Here is a 23,822-nt window from a genome sequence, read left to right on the forward strand (position 1 = left end):
TCATTTGAATACAGATTTTATTAAGAAAATTATAAATGCATACATATTACTAAAGGACATTATATAGATATAAAATAATTTTATCTTCAAAATATTATATGAAAGGAATAGTTTAAAAAGCACAACGTATAACACCTCCATACAGCTGCCTTTCAGAAAAAAAAACTTTTTTTTCACATTATCTGGGAAGAGATTTTTTTTCTTTAACAGAAACATAAAATACAGTATTTACCACATTACAACAACACTGAGTTCTCAATGAGTAGAAAATGGAAGACACATAGCCTTTCTATTGTGACAACATATACCTCCTTCTTTGGGTGTTATTGAAGCTTTGTACTTACAAACAAGGTTGTTACGTAATTGGATTGTTTGAAGAAAAAGCTTATTTTGGTAATAAGTGCTCATAAGTATCTGGTTACTGTAAATAACATATATCAATAAAAAGATTTTGGAGAAGAGGGATTGTTAGAGTTTGCAACAAAGGCAAAAGAGCAAAATGGAATTATATAGAACTTCAGTCAAACGTATACATTCATCTTGTAATACAACCTTCATTGCCAAAGACCAACAAGCTCAAACAACACACTTGTTAGCAACATATTGAAAATTTACCCTTCATTCTTCCTCAAGCAGAATTCAAATAATGTCAAAAGCTATTACACTTATAAAATGAATATAAACATGGATTTTGGTACAGTGATAAAGACCATATTTTCTTTCCTTATTTTTTTTATATGGAAGCCTATGGCTGTAATTTAAAACATCCATGTGTGAGGATTTCACATCTACAGAAAATGCACTTTTTGTGTCATTTCAATGTTTGGTTCCCTTCCTCTTCACATTGAAGTATGGCCACTGCCTTAATCTTGTATTCTACTGTTTCCTTTCCCTGAATTTCTTGTTGGTCACCTGTTAAACGTATAAAGCAAAGCATACCACAAATCCTTCTTTGTGGTCTGGGTTCATGTAACTGATGTGTCATATCTTGCTAAGATTGAAACAAGACGTGGGAACACAGAAACACACACATGGGATGGACCCCCCAGGCCATCAACTTCAGTCTTAAAGGACTACGAAATGAAGCACAATTTAAATAATAGTGCAAGAAGCTTTACATTTTATGGCAATTATTTCTCTAGTGTAAATAGTGTGTCTGTCACTTGATTCCTGATCAATGTTCCTGATGCAGATAGAAGTAGGCAAACAAAGTCCTCTGTTCAGATAGGTACTGGCTGAGATTAAATGTTGGTCTATAGTGAAGTCCCAACTCTGCACCTAACATTCCAAACTCTTAAGTTACTAAGAAGACAATCAGCTCCACCATAGCCACTCAAGCAGGCAAGGTTCTTTGGGTAGATGTGGTATCTTTTATTAGACTGACTAAATAAAATATATCACATCTACTCAAAGAACCTTGCCTGCCTATGTCCTTAGACCAACACAGCTACAACCAACAACTCTGCACCATATCCACTCTGCATTCAGGTCAGCAGAGATATTGGCTCAGTCAACTCTTACTGTAGGGCCAGGGTGGAGGGAACCAGTCCACCTGTGAATATCCCCATTCATTTCAACAGCATTAGTTATGCAAGTAACAAGGATTTGCAAAAGTAAGTGCTGCAGGATCTGGTCCATACTGAAAGACAGTCAAGTAATAGCGCAGGCAGATATTCAATCGTCAAGAAAAAAATGACCTGCAAGATACCCCAGTGAATCTCTGGTTTTGGACTGTTACTCTTTTCCCCTGCCAAACATCTACTTCCTTATCTAGTGTGGAGACTGTTCCAAGTGAGGCATGTCCTTCTATCAGTGTGACCTGCACTAGCCTTGCCTAGTCGTGCCAGTAGCTGAAACTCTGAAGGTGACCCAGACCATAGCAAACACTGTTCCTTGTAGGGGTGCCCCAAAGGAGGATCTGGCTGGGATATTCAGGAAAATCCAGGCAATGGCACCATTTCAGCACTTCTACCAGGGTCCCCAACCAGTCTAGATAGGATCTACCTTTGTGAAGGGGTAAGGAGGGGAGATCACAACCAGCTACCACCACAGGTTCTGAGTGCACTGCCCAGTCCAGCCCACAGTGAGCATAACAGATGAGTTGTAATACCTTCAGCCCTCATCCTGCAGCTGGAACTGGTGCAGAAAAATAACCTTCCCCTCCTCCATACCCTCCCCCCAGCCACTGCTTCCCCAAGTGGGGCTTCAGGCAGTCATTTATTTGTACCTCTAGTTCCAGTTGCAGAATCAGGGCCTTAAGCACCACACAAAAAATACACGTTATGTTTAGTGCAAAGCTAACATGTTCTAGGGAGAGAGGCAGCATGGTTAAGAGTTAAACCCAGTGTTCTCTGTCTTATGGTATGTCACACGGCTCCTCACACTGTGAGCTGTTTAGACAAGTAGAACTGCTGTTTTACCTTCCATGAGGATCCCTTTTAAAGGAACACTGGTGATCTTAATATCACCTCTTAATCCCAAACCACCTTAGCCCCTCCTACAATTTATAACATAGATTTCTAGTTCTGACTCAAAAACCTATTTCATTCTAAATTGACCCCCAATAAAGGTTTAGAAAGAGTGTGTGAGGAGTCCACTTTCCAGCTTGTGAGCAAGACAGATTAAAATTGTGCGCCAAAACAGCCATTCCTATACACACTCCCCAGAGTAATTCCTGCCTCTGAAACTGTTGCATTCATTTCCAGGCAAGTCAATGACAATTACAGATGCTTGTACAAAGAAAGCATCTGGACCTGAGATAAAATAAGCAACACAGAAAATGAGTTATTTAATGGATATCTTGGTCCCATGAGTTCTTCCTGCCTTTCCACAAATAACAGGATCATGTTATTTAATGGTGCGCAAGACAAAAAGGAGTGGAGCAGAAGTGACAATCATGTTCTCAATTTTGGGGCAGAGCTTCTAATTAATTTCTGCTTAAAATCCAATGGGATGACATGGCCATAACAGAAGCAACATCTTTTTGTAGGAAGAAAAATACTTAACTGGCCCTATTGACTAAAGTAGAAAATAAAGCAGTTTGGAGTTGGACGGACTCTCTCTTTGGCACTGAAGTTACTTGCAACAGAGGACTGCAGAGCAAAACAACTCTTGCCCTTGCACAGAATACAGGCTGCATGTATAATACATTCCTTCTGAAGAAATCTGCCCCAATACATAGATGCAACACTGGACATTTTTTACAGCACGCACACATACAAGTATTTTGCTAAACGCTGCATTCACAAGACGTGCTTTCCCCATTCCTCAATGTACAGTGTAATCAAAAGATTGCAGGGCCTCTGAGATGCTATTTCCTTACGCTTTATATTTTATGCACTTTTGTAAATGGTTATGGAGGTGCAAATCAGGGAAGAAATAACAGGCTTTGTAAGGGTTTCAAGAGGTGGTGTTTCTCTGCCCTGGGTGATGCCCTTGTGCAAATGAAGCTCTAGATCAGTGTTTCCAAACTTTTCTTCAGCATGACCCCATTTATGGCCCCATTTCCTCAGCATGACCCCTCACTCCCAACTCACAGTCCCCTACCCCTGCGATCCCTTCTGCTGATGTTGTGATCCCATTTGGAGTCATGACTCACAGTTTGGGAACCATGGCTCTAGATACTAGATCATACCATCAGCAAACAGGCATCTCCCCACCTGTGAACAGTGAATGCTTGACTGAATGTGCACTCAGAAGATACCCATCTCTGCTGTGCAAATATAGGCAAAATAATGTTCCTCTCCTGTACCCTTTTCTCTAATGTAGGCCTGGAAAACAGTTTGGCATATGGAAACAGGAAAGCCCATTTCTTTTTATGTTAAGTCATTGGGAACATAGGAACAGTCAGGTTAGATCAGACTTGTGTCCTGTCTCTAGCAGGGATCGGCATCAGCCACTTCAGTAGAAGGTTGTAAGACTCTGCAGTCACAGAAAAGAGCAAATCTACTGCCACGTGGGGTTCATCCTGATCTCTAACATTAGAGAAAGACTGTAGTGCAGAAGTTTAAACATAAGGCTTAACGCACCTTCCAAAATGGTGGTTATCAATATAAGCCTGGAAGCTTTTCATACACATGTCCAGTCCACTTAAGAATCTTCCTGTGTTCTTGGCTGAAATAACTTCTTGTGGCACTGATTCCTGCAGTATATTTATATAATCTAAGTGCACTTCACACCTCATGACCTGCAAGGTAAAATCTCCTGGAAGTCGGCATGAACCAGAAGTGACTGCTAATTAGTGCAGGGCCTCTATTATCAAAGACAGAAACAGTCATGTAGGGTTAGTTTAAATTCATATTTGCCACCAGTGCTTTATGATAAACCAAACTGTATAAAAAGTTTTTTCTTAAAAACAAACATATCTTACTACATAAAATAGTACTGGGAAAGCAAGCCAATTTGTGCAAAAAAAGCGCCTTTGGAAATGCATGGAGCCTTGCCTTTGTGCTGCATGATAACAGTGAAATGTATTCGTTCCCTAATACTGGTTATCTGTTCTCTGGTCCTACAGTAAGAAATCCTGCAGACGGCTTACAATGCTTGCCTCTTACATCTTGAACCTCCTGTTGATGAAGAACAGAGTGAAATACTATTAAGGTTTATTTCGGAGGAAAAGGTCTTCATTATCAATTATACTCAAATAAGGGTTGTGAATAATCTGTGTCAAGACTGTAAACCAAAGGCAATTCTTTTGCAAACCCTCCAACCACTATTTGCAAAACTGTTCCATGATGTCCTCCAAAAGGAGCTGTTGGGACCCTGGAGGGGGAGTCCAGCAACAGTGGTTATTTTGGTAGTTGATGTCAATCACAGTTAGTAAGGTGTTCAGAGATAGTGCAGGCTAAGCAGCTAGTACTGGTGGGCAGGGAGATGCAGTGAAGAAAAAATGGGGAAAGGAAAGAAAAGATGGGATAAAATCCAATTTTAACTGTGTAGCTGGCACCAGGATCCCTCAGAAGCCCTCTTGGCCCACTCAGTGAGCAGTAGCCTCAAACAGTCACCTGACCGCGACAGTTTTGCTAAACATTAATCAAAATTTTCCCTGCAAAAAGACACAAGATCTTAGGCCCAATATTCCACTCTCCTCAGAACTGAAAATCCCAGGTCCATACATGCATCAAAGTGGGAGAGTAAAATTTTCACCTCTGTATCTTGATCATAAAATGGAAACTGGATCATGACTTTATCATGGAAAACAAAGTTCTCTTCCAGTTTTAGCTTATTTCGGCCTAATCTACTAGTTCCAACAAAACAAGTGACATTTTCTTAATAGGCCAACTGTTAGCCAATGTAAATATCTACATTGCCACACCCACCAGTGTTTTTGCCATTGAAATTATCAATGGAAAAATCCAGAGATGTGGCTTGTTACTTAACTCTGCCACCTTTTATCACATGGACAAAACATGAAGCATATGACTGAGGCCAGAAGTTGCTGAATCTTTATCCTGGCTTTAACTATGGCTCCTTGTGAGGTTCACTTGTCTATTCTTGTGCCTCAGTATCCCCATCTAGAAAACAGGGGGCTAGTACCCAACTTCAAAAGGATATTATGCAAATGAAGCAGTTAATAACTGGAAGGTACTCTGTAAATACAAAGCACGATGCTATTATTTGCCTCTTCGCAGTATTTTAAGTGCAATACAAACTCTACAGAGCACTTAAAAAGCTTTATATTTTTTTAAGAACAAAGATGAAATGAACTATTTCATGTCACTGTACACAGTGCAAATTAGGAAATCCTAGTCATGTGAATGTTCCCTGGGGTTTTACATAGGATTGCTGTTATTTCACTGACAAATGGCCCATATTTTTAGGATGTGCCACTGCAGAAAGTTGGCTCTCCATTTAACAGTGTGGATCCCCAGACCCTCTTGCCAATTAAGATAAAACACAGCATGCTCTGCACTTTCTTACTGCTAACAGGGTGGGTCTACATGAGATGTTTACTGCACAATTGACTAATTAACTGTGCAGTAAATGTCTCAGCATCTACACGTGCGCCCCTATTAGGGCTCAGGAAACTAATAAACTCTGGAGCAAAGTAGTACTTGTAAATACAAGTACTACCCTGCTGCAGTGTTTTTTCACGCACAGCAGCGCATGTGTAAATGTTGACCCGGCTGGCTGGGGCACAAGGGTGCTTCAGTGTTGGGGTTGCCTGCCGACATCTTTGTGCCCCAGCCAGCCCCTCTGCAGCAAACTAAGTCTGATTGCAGCAGCCTTGGGCTGGCAGGCTGAGCCCCTGGACCCCCTGCCAGCCAGGGCTGCTCTGACCCAGCTCAATGTGCTACAATCTGGGCATACATGTAAATAGCACGCTCAGAGCTTCCCAGGATCAATAAACTACAGAGCAATAAGCTCTTCTGTTTATTGCTTCACATTAATGGCATATGTAGATGTGCCCACAGTGTGATGAGGAACTCCCAGACAAATTGTCTTTGTGACTTTTAGCTGAGTTTTTCTCACCTTTTTTTTTTTCATGAAGACAATGAATTGCTTTAATTATTAATCAGTACAAATACAACAAGAGCTCTTTAAGCATATGTCAAGTAGTCTCCCTGGGTCATGAGTGCTCTAATATTAGATCTGCAGGGCCACAGTTTATCCTTGATGTAATGGCACTTAATACCATTATTCCAGTTTTATACTGGTGTAAATGAAATCAGAACACAATTCCTTGACTATCTACCTATAGCGTGTACCAGTCCTGAGTACCTCACTGTAGTTAATGCATTTATCCTCAAAAGTCCTTCTGAACTAGGAAAGTGTCCTTACCCCTATTTTACTGGTGGGAAACTGATGCACAGGGACTTGCCCAAGATCAAATAGGAAGTCAATGACAGTTTAGAGCATCAGCCATAGGTCTCCCTAATCATAGATTAATGTCCTAATCACTAAACCATCTTTGCTTCCTGGAGTGTAAACACACTTGCATGGATCTAATCAGGCATGTTACTGCTGCTGTTTATTTTTATAAGGGTCAAGATACTGACCAAATTAAAATTAAGGAGTTTTTAAGAGCATTTCAAATAGATTCAGTAGGGAACCAAGGCAGGGAGGTAAGTCATTTGATTTTGTATTCATTGTTCCTATTGAAGTGAAAAGGAGTTATGGGTCCTTCAGTGGAAATTCTGAGCACTCTGCACATTGAAAAAAAGGAGCTCACGTGACACAAATACAGGAAGGGCTCAGTGAAACATGGGAGGATATTCACCGCAATGGATTGTACACGGTTATTATTTACAGATGAGGACAATCAGAAAGATTGCCACTAATTGATTTAAAGGATTAAAACTAACATAACAATCCTTTGCTTCTATTACAAGTGACCATTCAAAGACAAATTTCCTTTCCCTTCCAGCAGTCTACTCAGGGTGAGGCCTTTTCTGGGTTTTTTTTTTAAATTATCTTTGCCAAATTCATCAGCTTTCTTGCCTGTGCCAAGACTGACAGCTGAGTTTAATGAGTTCCAACATCTCAGGCTTAAATAAGCTTTGGATTTTGGTCTACACTAACTTGACAATGGACAAATGAGGAACAGGCTCTGATCTTTATTTATTCTTACATCTGCCCCTTTCTGGAAGGCTTAATTTTGTAAATCTTTACTGGACTAAGGAGGAGAGTGAAGGATTGTCAGGACTGATCCTGTAAGTTATTACTAGGACTATTCAAAAGTGAAATATAATTTGTTAACAGCTTCATGAAAGGAATAAATTGCTCCGTGTCTATAACAGTGGTTGTGGATTGAATGATGACCCAAGAAGGTAAGGAACAATGGGCCCCTTGGGACTCGGAGCGGGGGGGCAGCAAAGGCACCAGTCGCAGGGCTCAAGTGCCTATATACTAATGCTAGGAGCATGGGGAACAAGCAGGATGAACTAGCGCTCCTGCTTGCACTAAACACCTATGACTTAGTGGGGCTAACAGAGACCTGGTGGGATTCATGCCATGACTGGGCGGTACATATTGAGGGCTATAGATTGTATAGAAAGGACAGGTCGGGGAAGAAAGGGGGGGGGTTGCACTTTATGTCAGTGAGCAATATACATCAACCCTCATCAAGACAGAATCCGAGGTTGAGGAAGTAGAAGGATTGTGGGTTAGGCTACATGGGGGGCAAGGAGAAAGGGATTTGGTGGTAGGGGTCTGCTACAGACCCCCACACCAAGGGGTAGAAATAGATGCGGGGCTCCTGAGGCAACTCTCAGAGACCATAAAAGCTAAAGAGGCGGTAGTCATGGGGGACCTAAACTACCCGGACATCTGCTGGGAGATGCAGACAGCAAGGTCCCATCGCTCACGCAGGTTTCTAACCTGTGTACAGGACCTCCACCTGACACAGGAGGTGCATGGTCCCACTAGGGGGAATGCCATACTGGACCTGGTATTGGCAACGGGAGATGACATGATAGGGGACCTCCAGATCTGTAGCCATTTGGGAGACAGTGATCACCTTATAATAGAATTCAACATAAGACGGCGAGTGGGTAAGGTAACTAGTAGGGTGAAAGTGCTAGACTTTAGGAAAGCTGATCTCAAAGCACTCAGGCGATTAGTCAAGGAAGCACTGCAGAGTAGGAGTTTTGATGGGATGGGAGCCCAAGAAGGGTGGCTGTGCCTAAAGGAAACGATCCTTCGGGCACAAAGCAAGACGATCCCCGAGCGAGGCAAAAGAGGGAAAGGGGCCAGGAGGCTTCCATGGCTGACCAGAGAAATCCAGGGCAGCCTAAGGGCCAAAAGGGGAGCACATAAAAAGTGGAAACAGGGTGAGATCACTAAAGATGAATATACCTCCTCTGCTCGTGCTTGTAGGGAGGCAGTTAGGCAGGCCAAAGCTACCATGGAGCTGAGGATGGCAACCCAAGTAAAGGACAACAAGAAATTGTTTTTTAGATACATTGGGACTAAAAGGAAGGCCCAGGGAGGAATAGGACCCCTGCTAAATGGGCAGAAACAATTGGTGACAGATAGGGGGACAAGGCTGAACTCCTCAACAAGTTCTTTGCCTCAGTGTTCCTAAGTGAGGGGCACGACAAGTCTCTCACTGGGGTTGTAGAGAGGCAGCAGCAAGGCGCCAGACTTGCATACGTAGATCCTGAGGTGGTGCAGAGTCACTTGGAAGAACTGGATGCCTTTAAGTTGGCAGGCCCGGATGGGCTCCATCCGAGGGTGCTGAAGGCACTGGCTGACGTCATTGCAGAGCCACTGGCGGGAATATTCGAACGCTCGTGAAGCACGGGCCAAGTCCCGGAGGACTGGAAAAGGGCTAACGTGGTCCCCATTTTCAAAAAGGGGAGGGAGGAAGGAGGACCCGGGCAACTATAGGCCAGTCAGTCTCACCTCCATCCTTGGTAAAGTCTTTGAAAAAATTATCAAGGCTCACATTTGTGAGAGCCCGGCAGGGCAAATTATGCTGAGGGGAAACCAGCATGGGTTTGTGGCGGGCAGATCGTGCCTGACCAATCTAGTCTCTTTCTATGACCAAGTTACGAAACGCCTGGACACAGGAGGAGGGGTGGATGTCGTATACTTAGACTTCAGGAAGGCCTTCGATACGGTATCCCACCCCATACTGGTGAACAAGTTAAGAGGCTGTGATGTGGATGACTGCACAGTCCGGTGGGTGGCGAATTGGCTAGAGGGTCGCACCCAAAGAGTCGTGGTAGATGGGTCGGTCTCGACCTGGAAGGGTGTGGGCAGTGGGGTCCCGCAGGGTTCGGTCCTTGGACCGATACTCTTTAATGTCTTCATCAGCGACTTGGACGAGGGAGTGAAATGTACTCTGTCCAAGTTTGCAGATGACACAAAGCTATAGGGAGAAGTGGACACGCCGGAGGGCAGGGAACAGCTGCAGGCAGACCTGGATAGGTTGGACAAGTGGGCAGAAAACAACAGGATGCAGTTCAACAAGGAGAAATGCAAAGTGCTGCACCTAGGGAGGAAAAATGTCCAGCACACCTACAGCCTAGGGAATGACCTGCTGGGTGGCACAGAGGTGGAAAGGGATCTTGGAGTCCTAGTGGACTCCAAGATGAACATGAGCCGGCAGTGTGACGAAGCCATCAGAAAAGCCAATGGCACTTTATCGTGCATCAGCAGATGCATGACGAATAGGTCCAGGGAGGTGATACTTCCCCTCTATAGGGCGTTGGTCAGACCGCAGTTGGAGTACTGCGTGCAATTCTGGGCGCCACACTTCAAGAAGGATGCGGATAACCTGGAGAGGGTACAGAGAAGGGCAACTCGTGTGGTCAAGGGCCTGCAGACCAAGCCCTACGAGGAGAGACTAGAGAAACTGGACCTTTTCAGCCTCCGCAAGAGAAGGTTGAGAGGCAACCTTGTGGCTGCCTATAAGTTCATCGCGGGGGCACAGAAGGGAATTGGTGAGGATTTATTCACCAAGGCGCCCCCGGGGGTTACAAGAAACAATGGCCACAAGCTAGCAGAGAGCAGATTTAGACTGGACATTAGGAAGAACTTCTTCACAGTTTGAGTGGCCAAGGTCTGGAACGGGCTCCCAAAGGAGGTGGTGCTCTCCCCTACCCTGGGGATCTTCAAGAGGAGGTTAGACGAGTATCTAGCTGGGGTCATCTAGACCCAGCACTCTTTCCTGCTTATGCAGGGGGTCGGACTTGATGATCTATTGAGGTCACTTCCGACCCTAACATCTATGAATCTATGAATCTATGAGTCTGCAATGGTTATGTCACAATTTTTTAAAGAAAGTTAGGGGATCTCGACTCCCACTTCCCAATTGTTTTAATATATTTTATTGATTTCACCTAACTGTGGGCTCATCTACACAAAATGCTTACTGCACATTAGTCTAATAACACCGCACAGTAGCATGTCACAGCAAAAAGCACACCAATAGCCTACTGAGAAGTGTTATTAGGCTAACACGCAGTAAGCACCATTAAATAATCATGCACCAGCACTACTGCACAGTAACACTAGGTAATGTGCATTTAGTTAGTACTTTATTAAAGAAGTACTAAGCTATATCTGTAGCATCTAAGGCGTATTAATGAACGTGTAGAAGTGCTCTGTCTGCGTTCCATGAGGGTACAATGAATATAAAGCCACAATAAAGGTAAGCAGAATGAGTGAGCAAAAAGCTTTTCTACTGAAAACCATCTTTGATTTCACAATCAAAGCAATAATTCTAATACTGTAATTTGAAAACGTTTTCTTCCCAGCACCTACAATATTATAAGATAAAAATACCTAAGCACCAACAAGGAATAAGAAACATTGACATTTGGATTTAATTTAAGCAATTTACCGAAAAATAATAATAATAATAATAATAAATTCCCACATACAATAGGGTTTTTGTAGAATGAAACAATTAGTCACTTTTATTGCTAGTGCATATAGTGTAATGTCACATTTCATACAATTTCAGTACAAGTGAAAAAATATATGGCTGCTTGAAACTGATAGGCTAAATTAACATTCATAGATCTATACATATTTATTTTACAAACTGTTAGTAGTTTATAGATATATCAATTTTAAACTACCAACATTCATATGGCTCCATTTCAAATGTATGAATTATTTGATGAACTATAAATATATTCTGAAATATGTTTAACTGAAGACGTCAATGCTGTTCACTAAAATATATCAAACACCTGCCCCATGAAAATTTTATAGATAGCCCTGATTGTCTTTGGAGCATAGAAGTGTCATTGGTGCAAGCCATGATTGTAGGATTAGAGGACATACATATACACTTGATTTCTTCTTATTTAACAAAATTTGGACCAATTTCTCATCTATAGCCTGGTATAAATCTACTGAGTTCTGTGGAGTTACTTCTGGATTAAAACAAAGTAGTTAAGATCAGAATCTGACCTGGGGTCAGATTCAGGGCCATCCAACTTCAAAGGAGATGACCTCAAACTTTACTTGCGTAAATTAAAGAAGAATGGGAACCAGCTGGATTGTGCACTTACTTAAGACAAGTAAGATGAAAGCCAATGACCAAATTCTGCAGATTCAACAAGACTCCTAAGCCTGTTCCTTGTTTCACATGTGCAAGTAGCCCCACTGACTTTGGCTGAGCTATCCATCTGCCTATACAAGCCTTAACTGGGACTCTTAATACAGTCAAAATTCTGTTGGATTCAATAAAAAACAGCAATTTGTAAAGGGGACCACATGCTGCTCTTAGTAACACCAACATCTTAATCCAGAAGCTTTCCAGTGTAATCAACTGAGATTCATACCAGAGGGATGAGATTCCAGCCCAATGAAAACAGAATAGAGTGCTGGCAGCAGAGGAAGGCACAGAACATCAGATGAGATGGAAAAAGCTGGCCCAGTTGGAATTGCTATCAATTTGCTTTCTGTGTTTCTTTCTATCCTTTCTCTCTCACCACCCCATGGCACTGAAGGACCCTATCTGTCTCTCCCTGGTGGAATCTGTCCCCATTTCCAAACAGGAAAGACTTCTATCTCTGGCTCATGAAGACAACTTGGAATGCACCAACCAACCTGCATCACATTATTCCCCTCCTGGGGGTTATACTTCTGCCTCCCCCATCCTTACTCAAGGGCTTTTTCCCCTCTGCAAATGACTGGATTGCAGCCCTCCTTTAGCAGACACTGGGACAGAATCTGGCATGGTTACTGAGGGACAAAAAAGTTATTAAGCTAGGTTATGGTGGATTCTGCAAGCATAAATGGCCTTGCTGCTCTGAATGCTGCTGCTGGATTTTCATGGGGTTGGGCCCTCTCCAAGCAAGGAGCTCTTTTCCCCATTCCCTGGATCCATCCCCAATCTGAGAAAGGTTGAAAACCCCTTTGGCACAAAAATGACTGATAGTCTCAGCTCTGGGCTCACTAACCACAACAGTCAATTCAATTTACTCAGAAAGGGAGTTACATTTGACTACTGTGAGGGGAAAAAAGGCCTATAATTTGCCAGATACATTTGAATTTCCTCTGGCAGGGTGGGAGAAGGTTTATTCATAGCAATGTACCTTGTCTTGGCAGATATAAAATAGGACTTTGAAATGACCAGAAGAGGGATGCTTTTGCCTACTAACCCCCATACGCACTCAGCTGCCTGTGCAGACAGACTCACACTGTAAAGTGGACAAGGAGCTCCAATGATACTAAAATAAGAGAGATGTTGAAGTAATGATGGATCACGTTGGGCATGCAGAGAGGGGTCATAAAGGCAACAATTTCCTTGGGAGAACTGTTGTTTTAAAAGGATGATTTAGGGAAATCCAAATCAGACTCATTAGGACATCTCTTGCCCTTATACTGGCAAATCTCTCTTAGAAAATACAGAAAATGCTACAAAACACTGTTATAATACATACTAGGAAAACTCTAAACCCATCTTGACAGCAATGCCTGATTCCACTGAATACTTTGTCCACATAGTTAAAACCAGCCCTTAAAGTTCTACCCTTTAATAACATGGGATGTGTTAGCTAAGTCCTTTTTTTTCATCTTACTTGTTTAAAGCTTTCTCCAGATATTCCTGAATCCACTTTAACTTGGGATCAACGCACACTTGCTTGCCAGTGTTCTTCAGCCTTGCACTGCCAAAGGAAGAGAAGAGTTGCAGTATGAGTGCAAGGGATAACATTCTATAGCAGGGGGTACTTGAGAAGTGGCTAGGGGGTACACATAGGCAGGCAGGGATGGAGCACTGCCACCTACCACCCTGCGACCAGATGCGGGGAGGGCGGGGAGCTTGCATGCCGCACCCACCACCCCGTGCTGCAGCTGCTCTGCAACTGGCTGCACGTCACTTCCCTCCTTCCTGCCGCCCATGTCCAGCTACTGGGGGTACACTGACTAAAAAAGGTTGAAAGCCCCTGTTCTACAGAATGCCTCTTGAACCAAATTCTGCTGTGAATGTTGTTAATGTCTAGCAGGATTTAGCTCCTCATCTGACTTTGGTTCATTGGCTTTTACTGTGCTGTATGAACGAACACATAAATTCACTCTACATTTTATAACTAGCATCTGAGTTGCTATCAGTTATGGGCATGTGGGAACTGTATTTTACTTTAAAATAAATGAAAAACACATGCAGTTTAAGCAAGAGGTATGGTAGGTAACAAGCATCACTGGGTGCATTTACATGAGACGCTTTGAATGCAGTAGAGTAATTCTACTATGCATTAGCACAGCAGGCAAAAATCCATGCTAATGCACAGTAGATTTAGTCTGCTGAACATTAACATCACAAACAGACTATTCATTTGTACTAACGTGCAGCAACATCGATTAAACTTAATGCACTGTAATTATAGTGCATTCATGAATGTGTCGCTGAGCCCAGTGAACCTTGACTCTTGCTCAAGCTGGACTTTCATACAATTTTACAACAAAAGCAGAACCAGACCTTCTGGAGGTTCTGGTCATGAATTTCAGGATCCAAGACAGAGAATAATCTAGTAGTAGTGCCACATCAGAAAGCAACTTTTTTCGTATTTTTTTTAGTCAGCACTTGAAACGGGATTACCAGAAATCTCTTGAGAAAGATTGTCCTCATGAAATTTCTGACCTGGATTTGCAGATTCAGGTGGTTTTTAGACTTTAAATACAGATGAGGACCCATGTTTCTGCACGCTTATCTGACCAAACTCTTATTTCCCAGCCTTTAAAAACCAAGCAGTATTACCTAGCCATCTCAGCTTGACCCTTAGGTTAAATGGGATGTGTCAGGTAGAAACAAGATATACAGTACCTCATGCATTTCATCTAAAGTTCAGTGTACCGTGGCTCTAATCCTTTAGGTACTGAGTACTTCCTACGAGTGCTAAGGAGCTTCGCCTCCAGCCAAATACAATGGGAACTGGCATGAGCTGCTCTGCAGTGCCACAGCAGCAACAGTATTGATGTCAATGGCACCATTCATGTCTATGTTAAACATGTGCTTAACTACTTTGTTGGATTGAGGCACAAATGCTCAGCATCTTGTAAAATCAAGTCCTTCTTGCATAAGTCAATTAAGTAAATGAAAGAAGTAAGAGACCTAAAATGCTGCTAATTCTGAAGTCTACTCGTGTCCTTGTCATAAATGTGAACAACTAAGGAATTGATCCTGCAGTCTTTACATAAATAATGTTCCAAGAGGATCTAATCCTGATGTGTTTCACAGCAATGTAAATCTAGAATACCTCCACTGAACTCAGTGAAGTGATACTAGTGTTAAGTGAGGGCAAATCAAGCCCACTGTTCTTATATGGGAACAGAGCACAGAGATGGTAACAAACTTAAAGCACTTACAAACATTCTCTCTGTATAGATTAGGGCCAACTGGCTTTAAAAGGAATCTTTCTTCAAAACTTAAGGACTGGCCCATAAACTCCTAATATGGGATTCTAATGAGATTCTTCCATCCAAAAACTGATGGATTCTAAAATAAGTAATCTGAATATTTATATAAATCAAACATGCTTGTAGCATGCGCTCACTGAATTCAATGCCCCAATAAATTCTGCTAAAATGGAACTTTCTATGTTAGAATTTATTTTTAAAGGTTTTTAAGAAGTGTCATATCCTGTGTGCAGATGTGCCCTGGGTTCTAGCACATTTCAAGTTCAGGCTCTCCTTTAGAAACATCTCTTAAGTAATAAAACATGAAAAAACAATGGATTATCTGTTCTGTATATACTAACAAACTGTAAACAATGGCCAGGCCAAAATGCAGGTTATTTCCATTTCAATATTTCACAGTCATATTCCCCTCTAATTACCGCACTCCCACATTAATCAAGAGAAAAAATGTATATGGCATCAAATCTAAAATACCTTTTTCTTGAAACTACTACAGATAAATCCAGATCCCCACAAAGTTATTACAATGAGACTCTTGTGAGGAGTAATAGGTAGCTCCAGAAGTACATAAATTCATGTATGCATGCTATTTTTTCTGAAGGAAATTAGGGGACTTGCCTACTTGTACATCTTACCTAGTCAAACACACTTGTTTTTCCCACTTTCACAAAAAGCAAATTATTCCCTAACTTGGACGAATTTTTTCCCCACTGTACTGCACAACAATGAAATGTGAGGCATCTGCAGGAAAATATGCAAGATTTATCTACACTGGATTCTTTTAAGTAAGTACATACATACTGTATATTTTTCAACTGAAAAAGCAATTGTGTTCACAAAACAAAATGTGTCCTTGACTAAACATTTGCATTTTTGAGGATGTTCACTAAAGCACAAGGTGTTTTGCATGCAAAAATATGCCAAGCAACAGGGGATAGGCATGGGGGTGGGAGCCATTGTTTGTTTGTTTTTTAAGCTGTTACAGTTTAAAGGGCCACACACAGCTCTGGATCAGTGAAGGTCCACGCAGAAGAATCTGTGTGGAAATGACTCAGAAGTTGTTGAGATTCTCTCTCTCATGCAGAGGGCAGCAGGAGCTAATAGTACTTAGGTCTGGTTGCGAAATTATTTCCCTGCTGTAAAATGTCAGTAAAAATAAATTTAATTAATTTTCCTCTAAATCTGCCTTTCAAATTTTGAGGATTTCATTCAGAAAAACAATGTATATTTGATTTTCTTCAAATTCCTCCTAAAGGAATTTCAAGGAAATTAACACTTTAAAGAAAACAAATTAATTAATCAGAAATTATTTTCCAATGAGAAAATTTGTCTGTGAATTTCTGACTAGCTCACCTTGTAAATGCAAACATAGATGGTAGCCATACACATCTGATATTGTACCCGACACAGAGATAACCTAGAACACCTTAGCTTCCTATATTAACTTCATGAGTAGAGAGAGATAGTTAGCCATGTTTATCTTAAGTCAGGCAAAAGTCTTGGCAGGGTTACACCTTTAGAAATCAGAGAGACTTTGACAAAGTAGGCTGTCGCCTACAGTGGCTTACGTCTCTCTGAAGTAGTTAGTCTCTAAGGGTGCATTCAGATGAGCGTACACATGTGGTTTGTGGCACAGCAGACCCATCTGCAGCACCACAAACTGCACATCACACGTGCAGGTGTTCACCGTGCTGCTAATTAAGTCTGGTGTAAAAAAAACCCACACCAGAAGAAACCAGGGCAGCGCACGTGGCAACAGCATGCACTGCCCAAAACTGGACCCTGGCAAGCCAGAGCCAAGCTCTGGTTCCCAACCAGGCTCCACATGTCTGGATCACCACTGCTGGAGCCCCAGGAGGCCCCCAGGATTCCAGGTAAGGCTGCTAGGGCCAACCCAGGTGGGGCCAGCCCAGGGGCGTTCCCCGGGGACAACTAGCACCACTGCTGCTAGTTGTCCCCTGGGAATGCATGTTCCCACTGGTGGGGATGCACCCTAAGATGCTACCATGCCCTGTCTTCTGCCATATTCACCCCATTTACCATTTAAAGTTAAGCAATGCGTTTAAAAATGTTCTGAGACTTACACAATCTGAAGCGAACAGTTGGGTGTGCTCAGGATTTTGAGGTGCTTAATGTTGGCTCTGGCCACATTGCTCTCGTAGAATCGACAGGGACATCGGTAAGTCAGGCTGACAGGTTTCTCTGTGGAATACAGTCAGAGAGAAGATACACATCACCTGTATTATCTGCTGCAGAGTATTGCCATGCAGCATGAGGACTCCTCTTGGGTCTCTCCAAAGTATAAAAAAAACTCATGTAAGTAAAGACATAAAGAAAAGAAAAGAAAGTAAAGAAAGACATAGAAAAGCTCTGTTTGTCAACAGCTCCCTATAACAGCTCTTTCTCCTGTTCCCATGGCATCCTTTAAATCCCACTGCTTGTGATTTTAGAAGACAAAGACAAGTGTGAGAAATTGTAGCCTGAGAAATGGAGAAGAGATTAGAAGAAGTCTCTCCATTGTCCAGAAAGCTTTCTAGTAATTAGACAAGATAACAGCTAGAAGAGTGGAGCACTTGTCCTCGGTGTTATTCTTGCCAAATTATTCTGACCTGAGGCCAAATGAGGAGAGAAAAGAAAGCCATGAATTCCAAGGAGGCCAAACAAAACAAACAGCCCTGCTCAGGTGCAAGCTCTTCCCTGCTGCAGTGTCTTAAGGAGCTTTCCCAGGGTCCAGTGGTTAGACCTTTACTTGCTTTAGTGAGCACTTACTCTCAGAGGGATGGGGCACATGAGAAGGTGCCTCCCAGTGGCAGTCAGAGCTGCAGGATCTCAGCACTTTTAATGAGCAGATCTGGAACCCTTTAGACTATCAGCATCTGAGATAACAATAGTACTTTATAACACTCTGGAGTCAGTCAGTGAATTCTCCACAGAAACTTCTGGAGCGTCCCATTTTGGAACTACCATAATCAATGGCAAGCCTGCCGCCCACTTCAGTAAGAGCAGACGACAACCTCAGAGCCTCTAAGTAATGCATGTGCAGAGCTGAGGGGAGCAGCTTACTTTCATTCCAGCATCTGACCCTGGACTCCTTCCTCAGGGCTGGACTTTCATGACTGTTTGGAAGGACTGTCTTACCAGGACTCCTGCATGTGTACAGCTGAAAATCCAACCCTGTCTAGAAACTTCAAAGTCCTGTATTTACTGTGAGAGCCAGAAAAAGAGGCCCTTTAACTTGCCAGGAGTTGCCTTGAGACTCACAAATTTCCAACTGTTTCCTGTTGGGCAGTTTTTCAGTCTCTAATTGTGAAGTCTTGGAGGGCAGCTTGTTTATAAAGATGGACCCAAGCCATGGAGTTTGGATTAAGAAATGAGGTCAGATCCAAATTCGCTCAATCTCTACGGTAGTTTTGGACCCAGTTTAGCTACACAGCAGAGCTCACAATATCCAAACAGAGCTGCCCTCAAAGGCAGATGCACTCTCGAGAGCAGAACAGGGCTGTGTGGCTCTTAAAACTACTGAGAAGGTCAGAAAAGATTCACCTTTTATAACTGCACCTGATGTTCACATACAAAAACCCTGGGCGCCAACCGATGCTTATCTGTAGCTACTATCAAACACACCCTGGGGCTTAGTGGTAAGCAACAAACCTTTTTCCAAGAAGGAAACTGCAGGAAAATGCTTGTCACAAACAACTTTTATAGCAAATTATGAAACATTCTGATCTCAACTGCAGGGGTGAAAATGCAGAGAAACAGTATTAACTTCAGTAGAATTGAACAAGTTTTAGATAGGTGATGAAATCTAGACTGATGTATAAAGAATGTGGAGGATTCCTTTGGTTAGCATTTTTATCCCAAAGGGAACCTGAATGTTGTTACAGACTAAAACTTAATAACTCATTATATAAATATACAAGTATAGAAGAAAGAGAGAGACACTATACAAGGATATCACTTTAGAGAGCAAATATAGTTAAATAAGTTTTATCCTAAACAACATACAATTGGTGTAGTCTTAAACCCACTTATTTTTTCACTTTGTATCTAAATCCAGTTGGCGTGATTAATACTCAGCTAATAGAGATGATCTAAAGATGAAATATTGCTCCTTTTGTAGCCAGTGGGAGTTTTACCTTTAACCTCAATAGTTCCATAAATTCCCACTCCATTCCAAATTCTTCCCTTTTCCAAGAGTATATACACAATACATAGCGAGAGAGACAATTTTGCACCTTCCAACAGTGGGTGTTCCCTCCTAAACAAGGAGGGAAATGCAAGTCCCAGAAACCACCTACATTTCTGAGTGAAAAACACAAGGGGGTACACAGCATTTGCATCTGGTCAGCCCAAGTCAGGGGACCTCTCTCCTGTAGCTGCCCAATTAGTGCTCTGGCATACTTAGCCAGCACATGCATCCTTTTCAGTTCTGACTGCCACCCACCAGGCTGCCTTCAATGACACAAAAGGTATACTTTAACTTCTGTAAAACTTGAGTGGAGACAAGGCACTAGTTCTACTGAGGGTTGGGTGGGGGAAGCAGCCCTTGGGGCAAGAGACATAATGCTGCACTTATGCAGATATTAGCTATCCTACTATAAAGCTAAAAAGACGCATGCACTTTTAACTCAAATATGTCAAAGATCCACCTGAGCCAACTGGGCACATCAGGTCAGCACAATTAAGGCACACCAGTTTCTATAACCAGTAGCACACAAGGCACAGATGCAGCCAGCATTACACCCAGCTGCCTTTGACTCCCAGGACTGAATGACAAATTAGGCATTTACTGCTGGGGGGGGGCGTTAACCATTTGACCATCACAGCCTAGTTGCTATTGCAGGGGTAACTGTTACTATCCTGCTGTGGAGGAAAGGACCTCACACCATTTACTGACATTACGTGTGGTTGGCACTCTATCAAGAGCTGAGAACCTATCTTACCTTGCAGGAAAACTACCTTATCTTGTCTCCATGAGTTTTTACAACTCAGAATAGGTTGACAAGAGAAAACCACTGCCTAGGAAAAACAGCAACATCCCAAACAACTGCGAGGTGGCTCCTTTCTCTGAATGCAGCCAGTTTAGTTAGGCACACATAGTTTGGGCTTCTCTACACGGAGGAGTTCATTGGGCAAGGTGTGAATTTCAAGTGCATTGTCTAATGTGCACCAACAACAGTGAGCAGTAGGAGCAAGGCTTTTGTGCAAGTTGGCAGATCCCGCTTGCAAATAGTCAACTTGCATTTTGTATAAACTGAGCATGTCTAAGCAGGGAGACTGACAGCAGCATAGCAGAAGGACCAAAAGCAGAATAGTTGATGCCCTGCAAATGTATACTTACTGACTTCCCTGTGCAGACCAGCTGTTAAATCTTGGTTGTTATACTACTGCACCCCACACCCCACCCTACCCCCACACTACATTTGGATTTAAAGTGGTTCTCCGGTCTACTTTAACCCTCTTCCAAAGTGGGATAAGAAAATCCACTTATACCGGAGCAGGCAAGTCCAGGCGGAAAATTATGCCCATAAACTCGAAACTTGCAGTACTAGGAGCCTCGCGCTGGTGCCCCGGAACCTGGCTGAAGAAGGGACTGGGAGGTGTGCGGGGCCGGGCCGAGCATCCCACGCTCTCACCGCTGGAGAAGCCGCTGGGATGGCTGCCATCACCCCGGGGACCCTGCTCTCTGCGGGTCGGGACCTCCCGACTTCGATGTCGGCACAAGGCCCGGCAGGAGCAGCTGCGCCCCCCTACAGCTGCTTGGGTCTTTGTGGGGTGCAGCAAGGAGAGGGGCGCAGCTTTGCAGCGAGGAACAAGCCTGCGGGGCTGCGCCCTTGGGTTTGGGGACGGGGTTTCCTTTGTAGAAAGGCTGGTGTCTAGACAGGCTACTCACCACCTTGGGTCTCCCTCCAGCTGTCCTGGCCGGGGGCAGACTCACACCAGCCCCGGGACCCAGCACACCACCCTCCAGGTGTTGCTAGGGCAGCAGCGCCTCCCATTCAAGCCGCTAAAGTCCAGCTCCCCAGGTCCTGAGCGTTGAATGGAAGAGAAAAATCTCCGGGGAAGTGGAGGAGCGAAGGAAGGGGCTTCTAGAGCTTGGTCCTTGCACCTCCGCACGCAGGGGCACCTGGCCGGCGGCAGCAGCGCGGGCAGGATCGGGCCCGTCGCGGACCCCTGGGCGGGTGAGGGAGGTGCAGTCAATCCAAGGACCGTCCCCTCCCCCGGGCTTCATTTCCAGGTCAGAGAAGAACCCAAATGGGAGTGGATTCCGCGGAGCGAGGAAGTGGTATTTGCTCGTGTTTCCCGTGCCGGGAACGAAGGGTCCTGCTGAAACCGTGCGATCCCCCTGAGTTTCCCCTGGCCAGACCCGAGCTGGGGGCTGAGTAAAGCTTGACCCATCCAAGCCGCTGCGGACACTGATGCCGGGGCCTCGGGGAGCCCATCTGAACCTAAAGGTGAGACCGATTTGTTGTTACAAGTCTCTCATTAACTGCAGCGCTGTCACCTCTCGACCCCGCAGAGCTCTGGACGTCCCTGGTGCCCGGCGCCCATCAAGGGAATAAGGATTTGTCCGGTGTCCTTCACTTTTCTGCTTTGCATTGAGCTCCGCAGCAGAGAGCGGCGTCCTGGTTCCCCGCACCCGCCTGCCTGTGAGGGGCTCCACCTGCGCGGCGCTTCCCTTCGCCCCCCGTGCGGCGCCCGGGTGCCTGGAGGCGTCTCTTGGTCGCGGGGGACCCCCGCCTGCGCCCGCAGATGCGGTTCTGCGCGGTTGTTCTCCGCAGGGAGGGGCCGTTTCTGGAAGGGGCTGTTACCGCGGGAAAAATGTTCCGCGAAATCGCGAGTGGTGCTCGGATGCAATCAGCCGCCTAAACAAATGGGGGTTAGAGCTTGTTCTTCCTCGGGGTGGGCTGGAAGGAGACATCCAGGTTTCAGTCCGTTGCCGAAGTTACCGGCCGCCCTTTCCTGTACACGGCCAGGGATCTCTTCAGTGGAAACAAAAAGCTGCGGGGCTCCTCTGCAGGCGAGGGGTGCGAGAAGCACCCGCGCGTGGCTCGCAGCCCGCCGGGACCAGCGCGGGCAGGGCAGGGCAGGGCAGGGCAGGGCGGCGGGGCTGGCTCGTGCCGAGGAGGCCGGGAGGGGCAGCCGATGCCCAGCAGAAAGCCGCAGGAGCAGCCCGCACGCCCGGGGACGGCTCCTTTCTCCGCACCTGGCCCGGGCAGAAGCGGGGCTGTGGGAGCGCGCCAAGCGCCGGCCAAGCGGACACAGCGCCCGGGGCCGGGCGGCAGGCGGCCGCGCACCCGCACAGCGCCGCCGCAGACACGACACGCGGGGCAAGCCCCAGCCAGGGAGCAAACGGCCTTCGGCGGACACGGGCCAGCCTGCGCACTGCGGGCAGCGACACCGGACCTCCGGGACCCCGCTGGGCGCCCGGCTCACGGGGCTTGGGGGCACTCGTGCCGCCGCTGCCGAGCTCCCAGTCACTGCAGCTTCTCCCGCTGCTTGCCGAAGAGGCTGCCGGAGCTGGCCCAGGGACAAGCGTGCCGGGGCAGCGCGGGGGGTGTCGGCACCGGTGCAGGCGGAGGGACTCATTGCAAACGCACCCTTTCCACCCAGAGCCCTCCCTAAACCCGCACCGGCGGCCCGGCTCCCCCGGCAGCTCTCCGCCACCCACGGTGGGCTCGGTTGTACGGAACCGGGGAGAGCTGGAGGCGGAGGGGGCGGGGACGACGTTTGAGTTTGAAGACGTGGAAAGCGCTGGGAAGTCTGGAGCCCCCAGACTCCAGTTGTTTGCACTGCAGGACCTTGCAGCGAGGCCACAGCCCCAGACCCAGCCCTGTCCCTGGGCAAGCCTGACGGGGGGATCGCCGCAGACCCCCTTGCCTGGCCCCTCCTCTGAACCTAGACCCTGCGTGAACTTGCCGCGGCGCGGAGGTGACCCCGGCCCGGCGGGACCAGAGGCATGAGGAGGTCGCGGGGGGAGACGATGGCTCGGGCAGGTTCCCTTCTGTGGCGCTCTCCGGAGCTGAGCTTTCCCGGCCCCGAAATCCCGCGGGTCGGGAGCATTCCCGGAGCCAAGGAGCGGCAGTGCCAGTGGGGGGAGAAGCGGCTGTGCAGAGCAGCCCGCCGCGGCCCGCACTTACCGTCGGAGACGGAGACAGCCGCCAGGATCAAAGTCACCAGCGCCAGAGCCTTCACGTCCATGCTGGGCAGGCGGCGGGCTGCAGGGGCAGAGGCTGGAGCTGGAGCCTGGGGCAGCTGCGGCCGAGCTGTGCAGGGCCTCCTCCTCCCTCCTCCCTCTATAGCGGGGCCGGGGCCGGCTGCCGGGCGGGGCGGGGCAGGGGGAGTAGCTGGCGGTGAGTTATTGGCCTCGGCAGGCTGTTACATCCCTCCTCTGCTGGTAGTATTGGACATCAACCAAACAGCGGGGCTGCTGCTCCGCAGCCGGCGCGGACCAAGGCTCTGGGCACGGAGACTATCGGGTGCCCAGGGCCGCGCCACCG

The 23,822-nt window shown here is 45.7% G+C and overlaps 1 protein-coding gene and 1 long non-coding RNA gene across 3 annotated transcripts in view; one reads left to right on the forward strand and one right to left on the reverse strand.

Annotated features, from left to right (window-relative positions):
• CXCL12 (C-X-C motif chemokine ligand 12) lies at positions 1–23,613 on the reverse strand. The gene is made up of 4 exons (XM_006260520.4): positions 23,463–23,613; positions 17,406–17,523; positions 13,485–13,571; positions 1–4,565 (listed from the first exon to the last, which is right to left on the reverse strand). The coding sequence occupies exons 1-4, from the start codon at positions 23,521–23,523 to the stop codon at positions 4,550–4,552; spliced, it is 282 nt and encodes a 93-aa protein (XP_006260582.1). The 5' UTR covers positions 23,524–23,613; the 3' UTR covers positions 1–4,549.
• Positions 21,218–23,822, forward strand: part of LOC132251136 (uncharacterized) — a 12,117-nt gene continuing 9,512 nt past the window's right edge. For both annotated transcript variants that reach the window (XR_009462988.1, XR_009462989.1), the window contains exon 1: positions 21,218–21,776. This is a non-coding gene — a long non-coding RNA (uncharacterized LOC132251136). The remainder of the gene's footprint in view (positions 21,777–23,822) is intronic.

The sequence above is a fragment of the Alligator mississippiensis genome, chromosome 6 (genome assembly GCF_030867095.1).
Source record: "Alligator mississippiensis isolate rAllMis1 chromosome 6, rAllMis1, whole genome shotgun sequence".
NCBI classification, from domain to species: domain Eukaryota; kingdom Metazoa; phylum Chordata; order Crocodylia; family Alligatoridae; genus Alligator; species Alligator mississippiensis.

Bases quoted from the DNA above. Each gene is read 5' to 3' on its own strand.
- CXCL12 (XM_006260520.4), bottom strand. From the start codon at position 23,523: ATGGACGTGAAGGCTCTGGCGCTGGTGACTTTGATCCTGGCGGCTGTC. The intron at 17,524-23,462 runs GTAAGTGCGGGC...TGTATTCCACAG, and splicing joins GGCTGTCTCCGTCTCCGACG to AGAAACCTGTCAGCCTGACT. The intron at 13,572-17,405 runs GTAAGTCTCAGA...TTCCTTTGGCAG, and splicing joins AACTGTTCGCTTCAGATTGT to TGCAAGGCTGAAGAACACTG.